The sequence below is a fragment of the Sinocyclocheilus anshuiensis genome, unplaced genomic scaffold (assembly GCF_001515605.1).
Source record: "Sinocyclocheilus anshuiensis isolate Anshui unplaced genomic scaffold, SAMN03320099.WGS_v1.1 scaffold1225, whole genome shotgun sequence".
Taxonomy (NCBI): domain Eukaryota; kingdom Metazoa; phylum Chordata; class Actinopteri; order Cypriniformes; family Cyprinidae; genus Sinocyclocheilus; species Sinocyclocheilus anshuiensis.
In genome coordinates, this window is record NW_015552623.1 from 379,666 (window position 1) to 398,721 (window position 19,056).

At 35.1% G+C, this 19,056-nt stretch overlaps 2 protein-coding genes across 4 annotated transcripts; one reads left to right on the top strand and one right to left on the bottom strand.

Annotated features, from left to right (window-relative positions):
• Window positions 1-256: 256 nt before the first annotated feature.
• On the top strand, window positions 257-11,707 carry nedd1 (NEDD1 gamma-tubulin ring complex targeting factor). Of its 3 annotated transcripts, none has more exons than XM_016457538.1 (17): window positions 257-852; window positions 1,736-1,879; window positions 2,984-3,078; window positions 3,161-3,277; window positions 3,447-3,587; window positions 4,377-4,606; window positions 4,706-4,907; window positions 5,838-5,991; window positions 6,118-6,249; window positions 6,378-6,422; window positions 6,518-6,622; window positions 8,506-8,550; window positions 8,652-8,806; window positions 8,894-9,077; window positions 9,156-9,264; window positions 10,760-10,826; window positions 10,924-11,707. In XM_016457538.1, exons 2-17 carry the CDS (start codon window positions 1,744-1,746, stop codon window positions 11,026-11,028), a joined length of 2,022 nt encoding a protein of 673 aa, XP_016313024.1. In that variant the 5' UTR covers window positions 257-852; window positions 1,736-1,743; the 3' UTR covers window positions 11,029-11,707. The 3 variants fall into 3 exon arrangements, with proteins under 3 accessions (XP_016313024.1, XP_016313026.1, XP_016313025.1); XM_016457539.1 differs by lacking the exon at window positions 257-852 and adding an exon at window positions 1,105-1,221; XM_016457540.1 differs by lacking the exon at window positions 8,506-8,550.
• Window positions 11,708-13,367: 1,660 nt separating this feature from the next.
• LOC107666302 (E3 ubiquitin-protein ligase RLIM) lies at window positions 13,368-18,856 on the bottom strand. Its single transcript, XM_016457541.1, has 11 exons — window positions 18,733-18,856; window positions 18,112-18,352; window positions 17,949-18,003; window positions 16,563-17,055; window positions 15,850-16,001; window positions 15,698-15,772; window positions 15,493-15,613; window positions 14,168-14,277; window positions 13,948-14,069; window positions 13,776-13,875; window positions 13,368-13,700 (listed from the first exon to the last, which is right to left on the bottom strand). The coding sequence occupies exons 2-11, from the start codon at window positions 18,285-18,287 to the stop codon at window positions 13,641-13,643; spliced, it is 1,464 nt and encodes a 487-aa protein (XP_016313027.1). The 5' UTR covers window positions 18,288-18,352; window positions 18,733-18,856; the 3' UTR covers window positions 13,368-13,640.
• Between the last annotated feature and the right edge of the window lie 200 nt (window positions 18,857-19,056).

Genomic DNA, 19,056 nt, shown 5'->3' on the forward strand with positions numbered 1-19,056 from the left:
ATTAGGATATTAAGTAAAGATCATGTTCCATGAAGATATTTTGTAAATTTCCTACCGTAAATATATCAAAACTTAATTTTTGATTAGTAATGTGCATTGCTAAGGACTTCATTTGGACAACTTTGGCGATTCTCTCAATATTTACATTTTTTTGCACCCTCAGATTTTCAAATAGTTGTATCTCAGCCACATAGTGTCCTATCCTTAGAAACCATACATCAATGGAAAGCTTATTTATTCAGCTGTCAGATTATGTTTAAATCTCAATTTCAAAAAAATTTGATCCTTATGACTGGTTAGGTCCAGGGTCACGTATGATAATTTTAATGCAATATGGTCATACACTGATTAGTTACTTTTCTTTTTTTAATGGCACTCAAAAACATTATATTACTTGTGATTTTGTTTTTTCTTTGTCTTTCCTTAAATAAATCCGAACGTGCACTGCATTAACATCTTCTAGCCAGTGTTCTGTTGGTCTTATTGCAAAATACCTTTTGTTTACTTGAATTTAACAGCACTACAAACGCATTTGAACGCATATTCCTTATCAGTCGTGTTTATTAATGCAAACTTTGACACATAAACGCAATGACCTGTATTTGCCCTCCCCACACTGGCGTTGCTGCTTGCTTGTAATTCCGAACGTTTCCTGTTTTTGAGCCCAGCGGCGCGCCGTAGTGGCGGTTTCTTACTGGAGCCACGGATGTTCAAACTTTATTAATATGACAAAGTTTTACTTTAAAATAAAAGGACTAATTTATTAAACCAGCGTGGATGTATTGTGACCTTTTTTTTTTTTACCAGCGTATCCTTCAGTTTTTTTCTTCACTTTTATAGTCTAAACCAAGGGTAAGTAGCTAGCTGTTGCTAATCAGCTGATGAATGCAGAAACTATTAGCACAACATCACGAACAGAGTGTAAAGGTCTTTTAACGAGGGTTACGGATTTATTCCAAATGTTATTGATCAGAATTAGCGGTTAAAGTCGCTTTTATGTAAGTTAACAGAATTTGATTATGCTCTAAAGTTAAAGAAGATTGCATGAATTAGCTGCATTGCTAGTTGGCTAACTTGCGTTCAAACTTTATTAATATGACAAAGTTTTACTTTCAAATAAAAGGACTAATTTATTAAACCAGCGTGGATGTATTGTGACCCTTTTTTTTTTTACCAGCGTATCCTTCAGTTTTTTCTTCACTTTTATAGTCTAAACCAAGGGTAAGTAGCTAGCTGTTGCTAATCAGCTGATGAATGCAGAAACTATTAGCACAACATCACGAACAGAGTGTAAAGGTCTTTTAACGAGGGTTACGGATTTATTCCAAATGTTATTGATCAGAATTAGCGGTTAAAGTCGCTTTTATGTAAGTTAACAGAATTTGATTATGCTCTAAAGTTAAAGAAGATTGCATGAATTAGCTGCATTGCTAGTTGGCTAACTTGCATGTAACTTAGTCCAAGTCACTAAGGATATTTTGAGTTGTAAAGGCATAATTCAGACTAAATAATAATTCAGACTACGAATAATACCATGCAAATATAAACTTATGGCTATACAAAATGTGTTATAAATTGCTAATCATAAAAGTGACAGAATAATGCTTTAAAGTGCAATATTATACGATTATTTGGAACTATTATTCCTATACAGGCATTCAGGATTCTTGTCAATCAATAGTGGAAAACAGTGGGTCGCGCGCCTGACAGCTGTCCATCTTTTGTCTCCTGACAGCCGTTGCTATGGAGGACGTCACGCGGCTGGTGTCGTCAGGTGACTGCCTGAAGATCTGGGACTCGACCTCCATGACGGTGCTGGAGCAGTTCAACCCTCACAGTGCCACGCATCCAGTGGCTCAAGTGTGCTGGAGCAGCAGCAGTATCCTCTAGCTCTGTCAGATCACTCTAAACCATTTCCATTAGGATTCTGAGCATCTTTCACATGTCTCAGTGATGCCAGTATGCATACTGTATATATGATATACATATGACTTTATAATGTGTGTGTATCATTTTTTAGAAGAGATATTCCTCTGGAGAAAAGTAATTATAAAATGTAATAATAATGTAAAATAAAAAAAAAGAGTAATAATAAAATGTATATATATAAATAAATAAGAATTATATTACTTATTATATTAAAATAATAAAATTGTATTAATGTAATTGTTTAAAAAAGTAAATGAATAAAATTATATTGAAATAAATCGATCATTAGACTTAAACAAGTAGAATACATTTATATTAAATTAATTAAATAAATTACATAAATTTGATTAAAAGAAATACTAAATAAATAAGACATAGTACAGTATTATAGTGAATAGAAAAGAAAACGTAATGTTACTTAATAGAAACTAAATATTTTCCAAATAATATTTTCAATTTGCATAGTATACCAATTTTAATTATTTAAAAATTTCTTTATACATGAAAATATATAGCTGCTTTTAAAATTTTAGGATGGGGTCCCTTGCATGAGGATGATTATATTTAGGGGTCCGTGGCATCTAAAAGATGGAAACCCCTTGAGTTGGACAAACATGGTGCATATTTATTTACATTAATTATAGCAAATTTGGTCCCACTTTATATTCGGTGGCCTTAACTACTATGTACTTACATCACAAGATAAGTACAATGTATTTATTGTGTTCATACTATATTGCAAAACAGTTTTGCTGCTATTGAGGTGGGATATATGGGTAAGGTTAGGGACAGGTTTGTATGGGTAGCTTTAAGGCTGGGTAAAGGTGTAAGGCATGGGTCAACAGTGTAACTATAAGTGAAATTATAGAAATTAATTATAGATGTAATTACATGCAGGTATGTTTTAAATATAAGTACAATATAAAAACATGTATGTACACAATAAGTGCATTATATCAAATGATTAATTTAAATGTAAGTACGTAGTGGTTAAGGCCACCTACATGGATTTAGTTGATTTATTATTGTAGGGGTTTGCCTTGACAGTGTTCAGATCAGTACCTGGTCAGTGCCAGCAGTATAGGAGACAAGCTGGTGGTGTCCAGTCTCAAGTCATCTCCAGTTCCAGTGATGGAGCTGGGTGAAGGGGTGAGCTGAGCACCTTGATATCTTCTGTCCTATCTAAATATATCTAGGTCATGTATGTCTTATAATGGACTTTTGTTTGTAGAAAAAGCAAACCCGTGTCAGTCTGAACTCCACATCACAGTTCCTGGTCAGCGGAGGACTGGATAACACGGTTAATATCTGGGACCTAAAGACAAAAAGGTTGCACCGAAGCCTTAAGGTAGCACACGGTTAAAAATAATTTGTATGTATATAGATTGCTTATTTGACAGTTTAAAAGGACATTCAGTGGGAAGTTTGTTGGAAGTATGTTCTTCTTTGAAGCTAAAGTACAACCACAAAAATGTCCCAAAACAGCCGCAACCTAATCAGTGTCTCTTTCTGTGTAGGACCACAAGGAGGAAGTGACATGTGTGTCTTTTAACGGAGGCGATAGCTACATAGCATCTGGCTCCACTAGTGGAGAAATCATCCTCCACAGTATCACAACCAACCTGTCCAGCAAACCCTTCGGCCATGGGCCAAATGTGGTGAGTTTAGGGCTGGGCGATATAGCTAAAAAATGTATCAACGATATAATGTTTCATATCGTTCGGTATCGATAATTATTGACCTTTTTTATAACCTTTTTTAAAACAAAGAGTGATTGAATTATTATTTTTTTATTTAACCACTGTATTTTTAAATTAACCCAATTTATTGAGACAAACAACTAATATTTTTGTTTTAACAGTCAAACACACAATAAAAATTTAACAAATATCTAATTTCTAATGTTTTATATGCAGATTAAATGGGTCTTAAGGAAACGTTTGTCTTGTCTCCCGAGGCCACAGGAGGGCGCAATGAGCAAAATAATGCAGCACATTTAAATTGTCAACGCAAGGAAATAAGTTTATAAAAAAATGTGCATTACGTCTACATTAACTCATATAAATCAAATATAATTTCGTAAATTGCATAAACAATTATGAACAAAGGTGTACCGTCGATAAATATCGATACCGTTTTATCGCCTAGGTGAGTTTGACATTTTTTTTTAGCCTTGCAAAATGTAGTGAGTGAACTAAACTAAACTACATATTTTAATTGTCCACAGTTTAGTTTTGTGTAAATTAGAATATTTCACTGTAAAATAAAGAAATTGAGTATTTGAGAAAAAATTGACTTTATTTTACAGTACAACTGTCTTAATTTCTTAATTTTTAAACGTTCAGCCATCTAGATTTTATTTTGGTGGAAAACTGCACAGAGACTTTGTTTCATTTTGATGAATCAGGTAGCCCTAATATAAAATACAACATGTGATGTCTCTCCAGCCCATCCATGATCTGAGGTACTCGCTGGTGAAGAGGTCTCTGCTGGGCACGGTATCTGACAGTGGCTCTGTGGCTCTCTGGGATGCTAACACTCAAAAGGAGCTGCATTTGTTCGAGGGGACACACAAAGCCCCGTGTTCAGGGCTGGCCTTCTCTCCGGCCAATGATTTGCTCTTCATCACTGTGGGCCTTGATAAGAAGATCGTCTGTTATGACACTTCCAGCAAAATGTAAGAGAAAACATCACATTTAATATGCAGTTTGGACACTGGAGTTTGATTTCGAAGCTGTATTGTTAATCAGTTTAATGTGTGTGCTTGTCCCCACAGGGTGTTTCGTAATAAGCAGGTGGAGTCTCCACTCACAGCCATTGATTTTACTCCAGATGGGGCTGGACTGGTTGTGGGCTCAACGCAGGGCAGAATTTATATGTACGATTTGAGAAACCTCAGCGCACCGGTCAAAATCACCACAGCTCACAAGACGTCAGTGACCTGCATTCGCTTCCAGAACTCCACCTCCAAGTTAAAGGTACAGCTGTCTGTTATTTTGTACATAAACACATTTCTACAGAACCACCCTCAGTTTCATGTGAGGTAGCATTTTTTTGTTAAACTGACTCATTTCCTTATCATTCAAAATGTGGGGATAAAAATATCATGCAAACGTTTGTTTATTTAATTGTTTATTTCTTTAATTTTTTTGGTAACTTCTGACATAGCTTAGAAATTCTGCAAATTGTTCAGATTGAGAATATATTTTAATTGATTAAAGCATGTAACATGCAATGCTTTTTTATATGAAATTAGAAATGTCATTTCATTAGTTTGAATTAATTATATTTTAATTGTTTTCTTTTTATTTTAAATTGTATTATTTTCTTAAGTTGTATGTATGTATTTATTTACTTATTGTATATGTTTTTGTAACATCTGATGTAGTTAAAAAATCTATTCTAGGAATTGTTAATTATTCAAAATGTTCAGATTGAGAATATATTTTAATTGATTGATTGGTAACATGCAGTGACATGAAGTAATTAATTACTTTGAATTAATTTCATGTAGAATTTTAATTAGTGTAAAATTATTGAATATTTTAATATTTAATTATTCTAATTTTTATTAATTTTTTTTTTAATTATTACTATTTTTATTTATAATTGTTGTAATGTCTGATATAGTTTTAAAAATATGTTCTAGGAATAATTAATTATTTAAATTATGATTAAAGATGCAGTAACATGCATTTTATATGAAATAATTGAATAAATTTACTTACATTTTTATGTATTGTGAATCTTATTTAATTATTTTTTTTATTGTGTCTTATTATTTATTTCTATACAATTTTTGTAACATCTGAAGATTTTAAAAATGTTGCCCCTACATTCAACCGTTCAAGATTATTGAAACTGACTCTGGTTATATTTGATATTAAAAACCAGCCCTGTTTCCACAGTCCACTAAAACATCCAGCAAGTCTTCTCAATCAAGTAAGAGGATCTCAGTAAAACTGGGCGGTCAGCAGACGGGACCCTCCACTTCAACATCTACAGTCCCACCCGGTGTGCCAGGCTCTGAATTTCCTGGTGATGGACAAGCCCAAGTCACAGGTCCACCTTCCTTTTTATAGCTATAGAAGATTTTATTCCTTATTCAGTCATATTTGGTTAGCATTTAAAGCCCTGTTTATAGCTTTTGTAATGGTTTTATGGGTAGTGAATGTTTTGTTTTTGTAGGTACTGCTGGAGAGGTGTTCACCCGTGAGGCGGAGGGTCAGCACAGTCAAGACCAGCTGCCGAATATGGAGAAATTGAGCAACATCGGTCGGAACAGCCTCAACTTGGATATTTTCTCCCCTCTTAATGATGGTAAAATCCCTGATGATGCTTCTTTTGCATTTTTATCACTGTATTGCCCGTTTTTTGTTTTTTTCTTTATCGTCATCTGTCTTCTCATTTTTATGGTCCCTTTCTGGGCTTTTCCATCCTCTCTACAGGTTTCAAAACACATGGTTTTAGTGATACTCCAACTCCAAGAAATGGTGAGTGTTTTATTAATGGCAGAGTTCAAGAGATTATGATTGTTGCATGTTAATTACATGGCTAAATGTTTGCTTGGCATTACTCTTGTTTTTAGGAGGCAGTATAGATGTGTTCTCGAGGGAAGGGGAAGGCCAGCACTCCACAGACCGCTTCAGAGTTGGCCGAAACAGCTTGGACATCTTTTCACCTGTACGAGATGGTGAGGAAACTTTTCCAACCGCTCTTTAACAGTTTTGCACAGACACAGACACTACTCTTCCAAAGTTTGGATTTTTCCAAGTCTCTTATGCTCACCAAGGCTGCATTTATTTAGTTAAAATACAGTAAAAACAGTAATACTGTGAAATATCATTACAGTTTAAAATAACTGTTTTCTGCTTGAATATATTAAAAAATGTAATTTATTCCTGTGATCAAAGCTGAATTTTCAGCATCATTACTCCAGTCTTCAGTGTCACATGATTCTTCAGAAATCACACTAATTTGCTGATTTGCTGCTCAAGAAACATTATCATATTATTATCAATGTTGAAAACAGTTGTGCTGCATAATATTTTTGTGAAAATCATGATTCCTTTTTTCCACGATCCTTCAAAAGAACAGCATTTATTTGAAATAGAAGTATTTTATAACATTATAGAAGTCTTCTCTGTCCCTTTTGATCAATTTAATGCATCCTTGCTGATTAAGTTTTAATTTAAAAAAATTACTGATTTTCACTGATTTTTATGTTATCTATCTATCTATCTATCTATCTGTCTGTCTGTCTGTCTGTCTACAGTGCCATGAAAAGGTTTTTGCCCCCTTCCTGTTTTTTACATTTTTTGCATATTTGTCACACTTGAATGATTCAGAATGATTCAGATCATTAAACAAATTTTTATATTACACAAAGATAACGTGAGTAAATACAAAATGCAGTTTTGAAATTATGATTTCATTTATTAAGGGAAAGAAGCTTTCCAAACCTACCTGGCACTACGTGAAAAAGTAATTGCCCCTAAATCTAATAACTGGTTGTGCCACCCTTTGCAGCAACAACTGCAATCAAGCGTTTGTGATAACTGGCAATGAGTCTTTCACATCGCTGGAGGAATTTTGGCCCACTCTTCTTTGCAGAATTGTTTTAATTCAGCCACATTGGAGGGTTTTCGAGCATGAATGGACTGTTTAAGCATCTCAATCGGATTTAAGTCCAGACTTTGATTTGGCCACTCCAAAACCTTAATTTAGTTTTTCTTGAGCCATTCAGAGGTGGACTTGCTGGTGTGTTTGGGATCATTGTCCTGCTGCATAACCCAAGTGCGCTTGAGCTTGAGGTCACAAACTGATGGCCGGACATTCTCCTTCAGGATTTTCTGATAAAGTGCAGAATTCATGGTTCCGTCAATTATGGCAAGTCGTCCAGGTCCTGAAGCTGCAAAGCAGCCCCAGACCATCACACTACCACCACCATGTTTGACTGTTGGGATTATGTTCTTTTTATGAAATGCTGTGTTGGTTTTATGCCAGATGTAACGGGACACACACCTTCCAAAAAGTTAAACTTTTGTCTCATCAGTCCACAGAATATTTGCCCAAAAGTCTTGGGGATAATCAAGATATTTTTTGGAAAATATTAGACGAGCCTTTGTGTTCTTTTTGGTCAGCAGTGGCATGATGTGTTACTATTCAAGCATGCTTCACTTTGTCAGACAGGTTCTATTTAAGTGATTTCTTGATTCAACAGGTCTGGCAGTAATCAGGCCTGGGTGTGGCTAGTGAAATTTAACTCAGCTTTCTAAAATAATGTGGTTAATCAGTTCTTTCATGATTCAACAATTAATTTTTCATGTAGGACCAGGTAGGTTTGAACAGCTTTTTTCCCTTAATAAATTAAATCATCATTTACAAACTGCATTTTGTGTTTACTTGCATTATCTTTGTGTAGTATTAAAATTTGTTTGATGATCTGAATCTTTTAAGTGTGACAAATATGCAAAAAAATTAAAAAACAGGAAGGAGGCAAAAACCTTTTCACGGCACTGTATTTCAATCTATTTGTCTATCTACACACTAATTGTTTGCTAATTATCTCTTTAGATTACAAAGGGCACAGACTGAGTGATGTATCAAGTGGAAAAAAAGGCAAGTTTGTACAAACTGCATTTTAATCAACAGTAATAAGAACAACAAAACAACAAGGTTTCATTTACATTTACCAACATTAGCATTTTCTGTGTTACTAGACTTTGAATACCTACCTCATTTCGCTGGTGGGTCGTCCCAGAGGAAGACCCCATTGGGCACTCCAGGCAGTCGCTGCTACAGTCCGTCTGTGGTTCAGACTCCTCCACCAATCAAAGAGGAGGAGTCCATCACTACCCCACCGCAACAGACTGATGTACAGAATGGCAACAAGGTCGCTTTATTTATAATCCGATATGTTTTTGCATTTATAGATTACATTTTTTATCTGTATTATCGACAGGTGGAGAAGAATAACGGTCTCCGGCAGGAGTATGATGTCACTAGCACACCCCCTGCTGCTCAGAGCACACATGTTCAGTCTGTGAACACGTACAACACCCCTGAGCCCGGTCAGAGGAGAGATCTGCCCACCCAGCTCACCTATGATTCGCCGGTCAGCAGAGCTCCTCCTGCAGCTGCACCAGGTGTGTTTGAATGGGCCACGATTAGATTAAAAGTCGCTTTAATGGGACAAAGTGAGTGATGGATGTTTTGATCTAAAGCTCCAGCGGCGGCAGTCGAATCTGGAGCCGAGGGCCGTGGAGCTCCGCTCACCTCCATTCAGATGAACTTTGTCCGTAATATGATCCATGAGGCACTGGAGGACTTCAGGTGAGTTACTGATTTAAATGTATAATAAGTTTTCAATTAGGACTGTGCAATTAAGACAATATTGCCTGACAAGCTAGGCAATATCGTGTTCATAATCGAATGCGATTCATCTGCGATAATGAACGCGATATTGCCTAGCTTGTCAGTGAACTCTGTGTAGCAAATGCCGCTCCATCTGAAAGCAGGTGATGGCGATTTACTACTAATCACGGAACCGGCTTTACTGACGAGATGCGCATGACAATCGCATGTGATTAATTGCACAGCCCTATTTTCAATTTTTATATATTTTAAAATGTAATTTATTCCTGTGATACAAAGCTGAATTTTCAGCATCATTACTCCAGTCTTCAGTGTCACATGATCCTTCAGAAATCATTCTAATATGTGACCCTGGACCACAAAACCAGTCTTAAGGGTCAATTTTTTTAAATGAGATCTGGAATCAGAGGGTGCAAAAAAATCTAAATATTGAGAAAATCGCCTTAAAAGTTGTCCAAATGAAGTTCTTAGCAATGTATATTACTAATCAAAAAATACGTTTTATATATTTACGGTTGGAAATTTACTAAATATCTTCATGGAACATGATTTTTACTTAATATCCTAATGATTTTTGGCATAAAAGAAAAATCGATAATTTTGACCCATACAATGTTTTTTTTGGCTATTGCTACAAATATACCCCAGAGACTTAAGACTGGTTTTGTGCTCCAGGGTCACATATGGTAATTTGATGCTCAAGAAACATTTTGTATTATTATCAGTTGAAAACAGTTGTGCTGCTTAAATTTTTTGTAGAAACTGCTACATTTTTTCTTTGTTCTTTAATAAATAGAAAGTTTAAAAGAACATGAAATCGAAATCTTTTGTAAGATAAATATCTTTGTCACTTTTGGTCAATGTAATGATTTCTTGATGAATACAAGTAGTAATTTATTAAAAAAAAAAAAGAAAAAAAAAATGACTGACCCAAAACTTAAACTAAACGGTAGTGTATATATCAGGGTTATTATAGTAAAAAAAAGTTATTGTATTTCAGTTAGATGTCAAGGAATCATTTCTTGTTTTCGTTTAGTTTAACTTAAATGAAAACACCTAAAACTGATATAAAAATTAGTAAACACTAAAAGACAAAAGAGATGATGAAAACACAACAAAAATTAAAACTTAAAAAAAAAATTAAGAAAAAATTTAAAAATGTAAAAAAACGAATTTAAATTACTAATGAAATCTACAGTATTATCTCAATGATACTAAAATAACACTATATTGTGTGTGTGTGTGTGTGTGTATACAGTACATAGACATATATACTGTATATATGTGTGTGTGTGTGTGTGTGTGTGTGTGTACACACATATAATATTTTTACTAATTAAACCATATATTTAGATACTATCTAGATAGATAGACATCTATCTATCTATCAGATAAATATTCAGATTTAGATAGAGTCATTTAGTCATTAATGACTGTTTTGTTGTTTCCTCAGGGACACTTGTCATAGAGACATTATCAATCTGCAGGTGGAGATGGTTCGGCAGTTCTATATTCAGCTGGTATATTTGTCTCTTTTACAGGCCAAATCCATAATTAAGTAAAAAAAAAAAAAAAAGATTATTACGCCTCTTTAATCATGCCACTCATCTTTTCCAGAATGAAATCCATGGTCTGATTGAGAAATACTCTGTGAACGACTCCCTCATCGAGGAGATAGAAAGACTGAGGGAAGAAAACAAACGACTACGAGCCAATTATTAAAGACATCCATAGACACGTGTCTCCCATTGTGTCAGTCGGGGAATACTGGCCGGAATCAGAGAGGACAGAGAGAAGCTCACGTTTCTACTAGTGCCTTCACTCTGCAGACCACCGCTCACTGTCTGCTGCTCCATTTGTCATATTGGCACACACTTTTGTATTTGTTTCAGGTTATAAAGTGTTTTTGTAAGATTTCTATGCCTTAAAATTAAATAGCAAAGAAGAGAACTCACTTTGTATTTTTTTCCCAAGGTGTGTTTTGTATATCCTAACTAGTTTACAGACAAGTCGCATGTATTGGCACCTAGGATGTGTAATGCGTGAATTTTGTAGAGTAAAGAAACATCTCCGTGTGAATTTTGCCACTATGGATTGTGCTCCTTCGTAATTTTTGTCCAGATTATTTTTACAAACCACATGCCAAAAATGAAAGGACACTGGTGATGTGTAAGAGTAGGCAGATCTGTGCATTTTGCAGCTTCAAAAGGTGTGTATTGGAGATTATTTGAATGCCAGTGCTTTAATACATGACATTTTGAATCAGTTTCATATGTTCTTGGCAGCACATTCGGCAACAAAAAGCAAATGACTAACTCAAACCCATTATCTGTACGCTGTGCTCCTAATCCACAATAAGTAGGTGTCTTCCAATAGACTGGCCTAAATAAATTATTTCTGCATTCATGTGTAGCTGTGTTTTGTTTTCTTTCGGTTTCACTACAGCCATGGCATACGATGTTTACGTTTGGTTTGTTTTTACCTGGAAGACGGTCATCAGCATCACAAATCCTCGAAAGTTTTTCATATTTGTATTTTAAAAAAATGTATGTACACTTATAACACTATTTGTATTATATCACCTTTGCATCAAATTACAAAAACACAGTTAAGGCTAATGCGAGGGTGTTTCTAATGCAGCGTCTATGGGAGGGCCGGTAAATTTGACATTGTACTCTCTTCTGACTGCCGTTAATCAGTCTCTCAATTTTTTTCCTTTTATTGTAAGTCACGAAAACACTATCGTGGAGATTTTCTTTTGCTATTTGAGCAAATGGGAATGCAAAAAATATATTTGTGGTACTCTCCCATTCACTGCTCTTCAAGTTAACCCAACTATGACGACTTCCGCTGCTGAGAAACCCGGAAATGTGAAAAGGGTCCTTGACATGTATTAAACTGTTGAGGACTTTTATTTTGACTTTGTGTATTCGATGACAACACAAGTTATACCCCTGGTTGTTTTCATTGCGTCCGAAGGGCAATATGAGACATTAGCAAGTAGAAAACAAAGCTTGTTTTGATTTTTCAGCAATACATCTGAAAGCTAATCATCATTATGTAGTCTAGAAAATGAAGGTGTTTTTAATCGCCGTCCGCTTTGGAAAAAACTTGGCCGAGTGGTAACGGGTCATCTGAAGTGTGTTTACTTGGAGAAATTGCCAACCCACTCCGAGCAGAGGTAGGGCAGCTGTACAAAACTGTACACTGCCCCCTTCTGCTTTTAAATGCCATGAAAACAAAATGAACAATTATACATATTCACTAATCTACTTCTTCTTGACTGTAGCAAACCCTTCTTGTAATTTTCAAAGTTCTGAGTCAAAAGTCAAATTACCCAAAGCGTTTCTCCCAGTGTTTTCGTATAGTTTTTTTATAATATAAAAAATAATCTTAATTGTACCCATTATTGTACAAAAAAAACCCCCTAAATGTTCAGACTATATCAGTGCCAACTGACAAAAAGGTTGGTCTGAACTGCTGAGGTATTTTACAAATTTTTTTTGTAAGAAAAAATAAACCAAGACTGAAAAGTATTCATTGGACTTAAATTTGACAATACAATCTGCCTAATATCAACTAACTATATTAAGTCAGTCTTAATTTATATGAAGAGGATAAACATATTAAAGTATGGAGGGGGGAAAATAAAAACATTCTGCACACATCTGTAACTCTAGGCATTAGAAATTCATAATCCTGTCTTCTCTTCTGATTCTTCTGATTGAAGTTGCTGTTTCTTGGACGGGAGTATCCGAAAGGAGCCGACTATTTCAGAGACAGACTGAGGGGCTGCGTTTGCCAAGAATAAAGATGTGAGCGACCCTGAGAAGATCAAAGAGCTCATCAGCCGAGGAGAATTCGTGGTGAAAGAGCTCGAGGCGCTCTATTACCTCCGGAAGTACAGAGCCTTGAAGAAGAGATATTACGAAACAGAGTGAATAAAATCACATGCTGCACGCTGCTTGATATTTACATAAACAACAGAACAGCAGTGATAGAATGACTGTAACAGCAACATATATGATCCTAATTACACATTTGAATAAAAACGGGCAAAAAAAATTAAGCGATTTTATTTGAAAATCCAAAATTCAAGTTCAGCTATTGCTAGCAGGTTTGTTGCCACTGGTGTGATACAGTCGTGTCTGATATGTTTTAGAAGGATCTTTATAAATAAAACAGTGCTTGGCAGTGCTTTATGCTGGTTCAAACATCAGACAATATTTTGCATTTAAAAAGCATTTAATAACACTCAAAATAAGACTGTTTAAAAGTCAAATGGGGTAACATGACCAGCTGTGAGGTAGATACTGAGTCCTGAAGTCGTGCGCTCAAGAAAAACCACCACACTCTGATATATCCGCTCTGCAGATGGGACATGTGGCGTTCTCCTGTAACAAACACAGAAAATGATTAGTAAAAAGCAACTGTGAATTATGGGATTATGTTGTTAAAACAAGCTAGACCTTTAGCCAGCGATCGATGCATTTGACGTGGTAATCGTGGAGACATGGAAGGATCCTGAGTCGTTCACCCGCTTTGTATTCACTGAAACAGATCTGGCAACTGTAAAGAGAGTATGATTAAACTATTGCATTATGGGAAATCTCTTTTGTTGCATCCAGTTCTGTGACTTACTCTGTTTTTCCTGCGCTGTGTGTGGGATTGTACGTTTTTATGGGCAGCCGTTCGATCTCGGCCTTTGTCAGAGTGTTCTTGGCTACTACAGCACCTTGTTGCTCCTCGAACGCTAAGAGAGCCTGACAAAGCAACAAACAGCATCAGAGATAAGACAGCATTTTAGAATTGTAGAATTGTAGTCAAGCATGTGATTTCTGTGAATTAGCAGAACTCAAACCTCATAATCATTTCCCTGGCTGTCATCAAACAAGTCCATCTGCAAGTGAGAAGCTTGTCTGCGGCGGGAATTGCGAGTTCTTCCGGTTTGACGGCGGCCCTGTTGTCTGCCTGTCCAGTCAAAAGAAAAAAGTTTTTTATATATATATATATATAAAAAAATCCAATTTTTTTCAATTTTGAATGCAGTATAGGTTTGCATTTGATAAGATGTTTTTTTTATTTTTATAAATTAATACTTTTATTAAAGCAAGGATGCAAAAGTGACAAAGACGTTTACATAGTTAGAAAGGATTTTTATTTCAAATAAATGCTTTCTTTTATGGCAAGAATCCAGAAAAAATATTTCAGTTTTCACAAAAATAATGAGCAGCAGAACCGTTTTCAATATTAATAATAAGACATGTTTCTTGAAGGATCATCTGACACTGAAGACTGGAGTAATGGCTGCTGAAAATTCAGCTTTGCATCACATGAATCATTTACATATTAAAATATAATTTTAAATCATCATAAATTGTAATAATATTTCACAATATTATAGTTTTTGATTAAACATATACAGTCTTGGTGAGCATAAAATACTTTTTTATTATATAACTATATATTTTTTTTTCACTTTTTTCTTTTTTGTGATTTGGAGTAATGTGTTATTTTTTTATGTGCTATTTTACTGTTATGTAATTTTATTGTTGTTTTTTACCATGTTGTAGTGCCTTGAGTGTAAGAAAGGTGCACTACAAATAAAATGTATTATTATTATTATACAATATATAAAAATAACAATTATTGTAATTTCAATTATACTATAGAATATGTTGTATAATATCTAGTAATGTTTTTTAAGTTCTATATATATACAGTGGGTACGGAAAGTATTCAGACCCCCTTAAATTTTTCACTCTTTGTTATATTGCAGCCATTTGCTAAAATCATTTAAAATACTTAGGACCATGTGATATTTCAGTTTTTCTTTTTTAATAAATCTGCAAAAATGTCAACAATTCTGTGTTTTTCTGTCAATATGGGGTGCTGTGTGTACATTAATGAGGAAAAAAAATTAACTTAAATGATTTTAGCAAATGGCTGCAATATAACAAAGAGTGAAAAATTGAAGGGGGTCTGAATACTTTCCGTACCCACTGTATATACATATTGCATATTATAATGATAAACAATATCTATAAACCAATTCATATTTATTAGAATTAATATCTGATACACACATATAATTAATACTAATATGATTTTTAAAATTTATTAAAACCTGCTTTTAATTCAAATGAAATCATCAAGACAGAGATTGGCTCATGTATGGTGACTTACGGGGTTGCTCTCCAAAGATGACCTGCTGCAGCTCTGAAAGCTCAGGGGGTCCGTGTGAGAAAGGTGCAGAGTTGATCGAGGCCCAAGGAGGAATCCAGCCCAAGCCAACATATGGATCAACCTGCAAGAAACCATCCATTTTTGTTTGAATATGATCACAGCACCATCATTCAGTGCTCCAAATAAAGCAAAAACCCAAACTGACCATGTGGTTGTTTCTGCTTGGCGATCTGCTCTGTAGCCTCTGCTGCTCCATTCGCTCCTCCATATCAAACTGTTCCTGCAAACACCAGAACAACAGAGTTAGTCACTTCTCTATTGTTTCAGGGGAAGGATCAGGAGAGCGAAGCTTCGTACCTGAAGGCTTCTGGCATACGCTTCATCCTCAGCCATCTGAACGGAGCGAACCATGCTCTCCACCGCGACATCATCAGCATCCTCCTCTATGATGACAATATCTTCTGGTATCGGACATACAAGTGAACTTGCTGGTTCCTGCATTCTCTTTGCTATAAAAAAAATAAAGCAAAAAAAAAAACAATTATTATAGAAAAGCCATTGAGCAATACCCTCCTGACATTTAAAGACAGAGTTCATGCAAAAATTTAATTTGCTGAAAATGTACTCACTCTCAGGCCATCCAAGATGCAGATGAGCTTGTTTCTTCATCAGAACAGATTTGGAAAAATTTTAATTGATAAAGGAGTCGTATCTTAGCCGGAAATGACAGTTTAAAGTTAAAACCTAAAGTGAAAACCGACGGTTTAAAATGAAAACCTTAATGATGGATTTGTTTGTTACAAATATGCAGCTTTTCACTTCACAAGATGTTAACTTATGGACTGGAGATGTGTGGATTACTTGTGATGTTTTTAATCAGCTGTTTGGACTCTCAGTCTGACGGCACCCATTCACTGCAGAGGATCCACTGGTGAGCAAGTGATGCAATGCTACATTTCTCCAAATCTGTTCAGATGAACAAACAAACTCATCTAGATCTTGGCTGGTCTGAGGGTGAGGACATTTTCATTAACTATTTCTATAAACGCGTGGATCCTGTTTATCCATACCTGCTTCCAGCGGTGAAGCTTCATGCTCTATTGCGTGTAAAGAAGAGTGTGCTGATGTACTTTTAGAGGCTTTAGATTTGGTCTTTTTGGACCTCTGTTCCCTTCCATTGCTGGTGTTTAGTGTCTTTTGCTTAGAGGGGTGACCCATTACTAGCAGCTCATTTAAATATGCCGGATCACTAGTTTGATCCAGTTCAGACATGGAAGACCCAGCTGAGGACGAGGGTTTGGAAGATGCAGAAACATGAGAAGCAGAGGAGGTTGTAGGACGCGTTGACTCCAACCATGTAAAATCAGAGGGTAAAAGAGACGAGGCCGTTACAAATCCGTTTGCTCCTGGTGTAACGGAAGAGTGTCCACGCAGCGTGCCTGCACTCGAATCCTCCAGCCTGCGCCGCTTCATCGTTCTCTGGGAGCTTGGAGTGGTGCTAAGGTAACCTGGAATGTGTTCATGTCTTTCCCATTTTCTTCCATCTGAACAGGATGATGTTGCCTAAACCAAGCATAAAAACATTTATGAATACAATTCCAAGAAAACTGAATATTTTCTAATATCGGCATACTATGGAGTGTAGTTAGCATACTGTTTACTAATTTTAGTAAATAGTATACTGCAGTATTATGTACTACTAATGACAAATTCAGATTGCAGTTATTACACTGTTTACATATTAAATTACATGAGTAATTAAGAATAAAATAACCAAAAAGATTGGCTATTTTGCATTTTTATATAATGAATTGTTATTTTGCATTTTTAATTGTAAAATGTTATTTCATTCATAAACAAACAGTTAATTGTGTTTTAAATTAAACATAAAATGATTTTGCATCTTTAATTGTAAAATTATTTTGCTAAATGTTATAAATAGTTATTTTGTATTTTACATAACATATCAATTTGTTATTTTGCATGAATTGTAATTTGTTTTCAATTTGATAAATAAAGGATATTTTGCATTTTTATATAATACATGAAATGATCATTTTGCATTTTTTAATTGTAAAATAATTGTGCTAAATGGTAAGTGGTTTATATAGGCCTATATATATATATATATATATATATATTGATTGTTAATTAAAAAAAAAACACTTTCTTACATTTTAGAAATAATAGTTTTTTGGCATATTATATAATATATAAAAGTGATTGTTTTTCCATTTCATAATACTTGAGATTTCTTGTAAGCACTGTAAATGAAAGGTCAAGCCCACCGCATTATGGGTAACTATTCCACAGTATGCATACTGCACATTTTAGGAAATGTAGCAGGACAACCAAGTATTCTGTGCACACAGGAAATTCTTATACTGTGTATACTGCATGCATAATACAGAAATAGAGTTGCAATATAGTATTGCATTCTGCCCTTTTTCTCTTACCACATTTCTGTCGCTATCTTTCAGGAAATTACGTTTTCTTCTGTGAGTCAGGGGGCTGTAAATTGAGGACAAATTCTTGTCATTGCTCATTATTATGAACTGTTTACTACTACATAGCAAAAACACAAATAATTCATATCAATATTTACAAAAGAAATGGTACCTAGGGGTCTCGGGAACAAAAGTGGAAGAAAATTCATGGAAGTGTCCAAGGTCTTCAAACAGGGGGTCACTGTCATTCAACAGACAGGCATTATTCAGGGAATCCGGTGTGTCTGGCTCCAAACAGGGACTGTAAAGAGTACTGCCTGGCTCTGAGTTCTCCTGGATGTCATCCATCTCTTCGATTACGGCTTAATGTATATATACTTTGGCTATAGCTGACAGACTGTGTGCAGATGAGTCTGGGAAGAGGAAAACAATACAGGAAGATACATAAAAGCCTCTGTACGCGTATTAAGACTGTGAAGCTACATAATTACGCTCACTTTAAATGTAAATATTTTATACTTCATATCTTAATGATATGTTGAAACGTACAGACTTTTGCTAGTTAAAAAGCGTTCATTATATTCGCTGACAGTCATTCGCGATCCTCCGCGTGTTTGTGATAACAACAGTACTGAGGTGTGAAACTGATCTGTGATCGGTTGGATTCTACGTTTAATCGAAGACGCTGGTAAACGGTTAGCAAGTCACATTACATTAAGATCGCCTAAATGGCCATAGTTTACAAAAACTTCGTGTTTTTATTGTGGAATTGAAATACGGTAACTTTACTCACCATCTTTACGAAACATACCACTACGAAAAGCAAAAATCTTCGCTTAGATACCGCATCAGCGAATAGCGAAGTCACAATGGAAAACACCGTCATAGAAGTGTCGGTTTGTCTTCCGGTTACGCCACTTCCGGTACAAGGATCGTTAAGTTTGCATTTAAAGGACCCTGACATTTTTACTTATTCTCATATGAAGAAATAGCCTTGTATACTTCTAATAGCAAGTCCCTATGTATATATTATATATATATATATATATAGTGTTGGGGGTAACGCATTACAAGTAACGCGAGTTACGTAATCAGATTACTTTTTTCAAGTAACTAG

Coding starts and splice junctions, on each gene's coding strand:
- nedd1 (XM_016457538.1), top strand. CDS start 1,744: ATGGAGGACGTCACGCGGCTGGTGTCGTCAGGTGACTGCCTGAAGATC. Junction 1,880..2,983: donor AGTGTGCTGGAGCAGCAGCA/GTATCCTCTAGC, acceptor GACAGTGTTCAG/ATCAGTACCTGGTCAGTGCC. Junction 10,827..10,923: donor GGCAGTTCTATATTCAGCTG/GTATATTTGTCT, acceptor CATCTTTTCCAG/AATGAAATCCATGGTCTGAT.
- LOC107666302 (XM_016457541.1), bottom strand. CDS start 18,287: ATGGATGACATCCAGGAGAACTCAGAGCCAGGCAGTACTCTTTACAGT. Junction 18,004..18,111: donor TTTGTTCCCGAGACCCCTAG/GTACCATTTCTT, acceptor CTCAATTTACAG/CCCCCTGACTCACAGAAGAA. Junction 14,278..15,492: donor CATCTTTGGAGAGCAACCCC/GTAAGTCACCAT, acceptor TTGACTGGACAG/GCAGACAACAGGGCCGCCGT.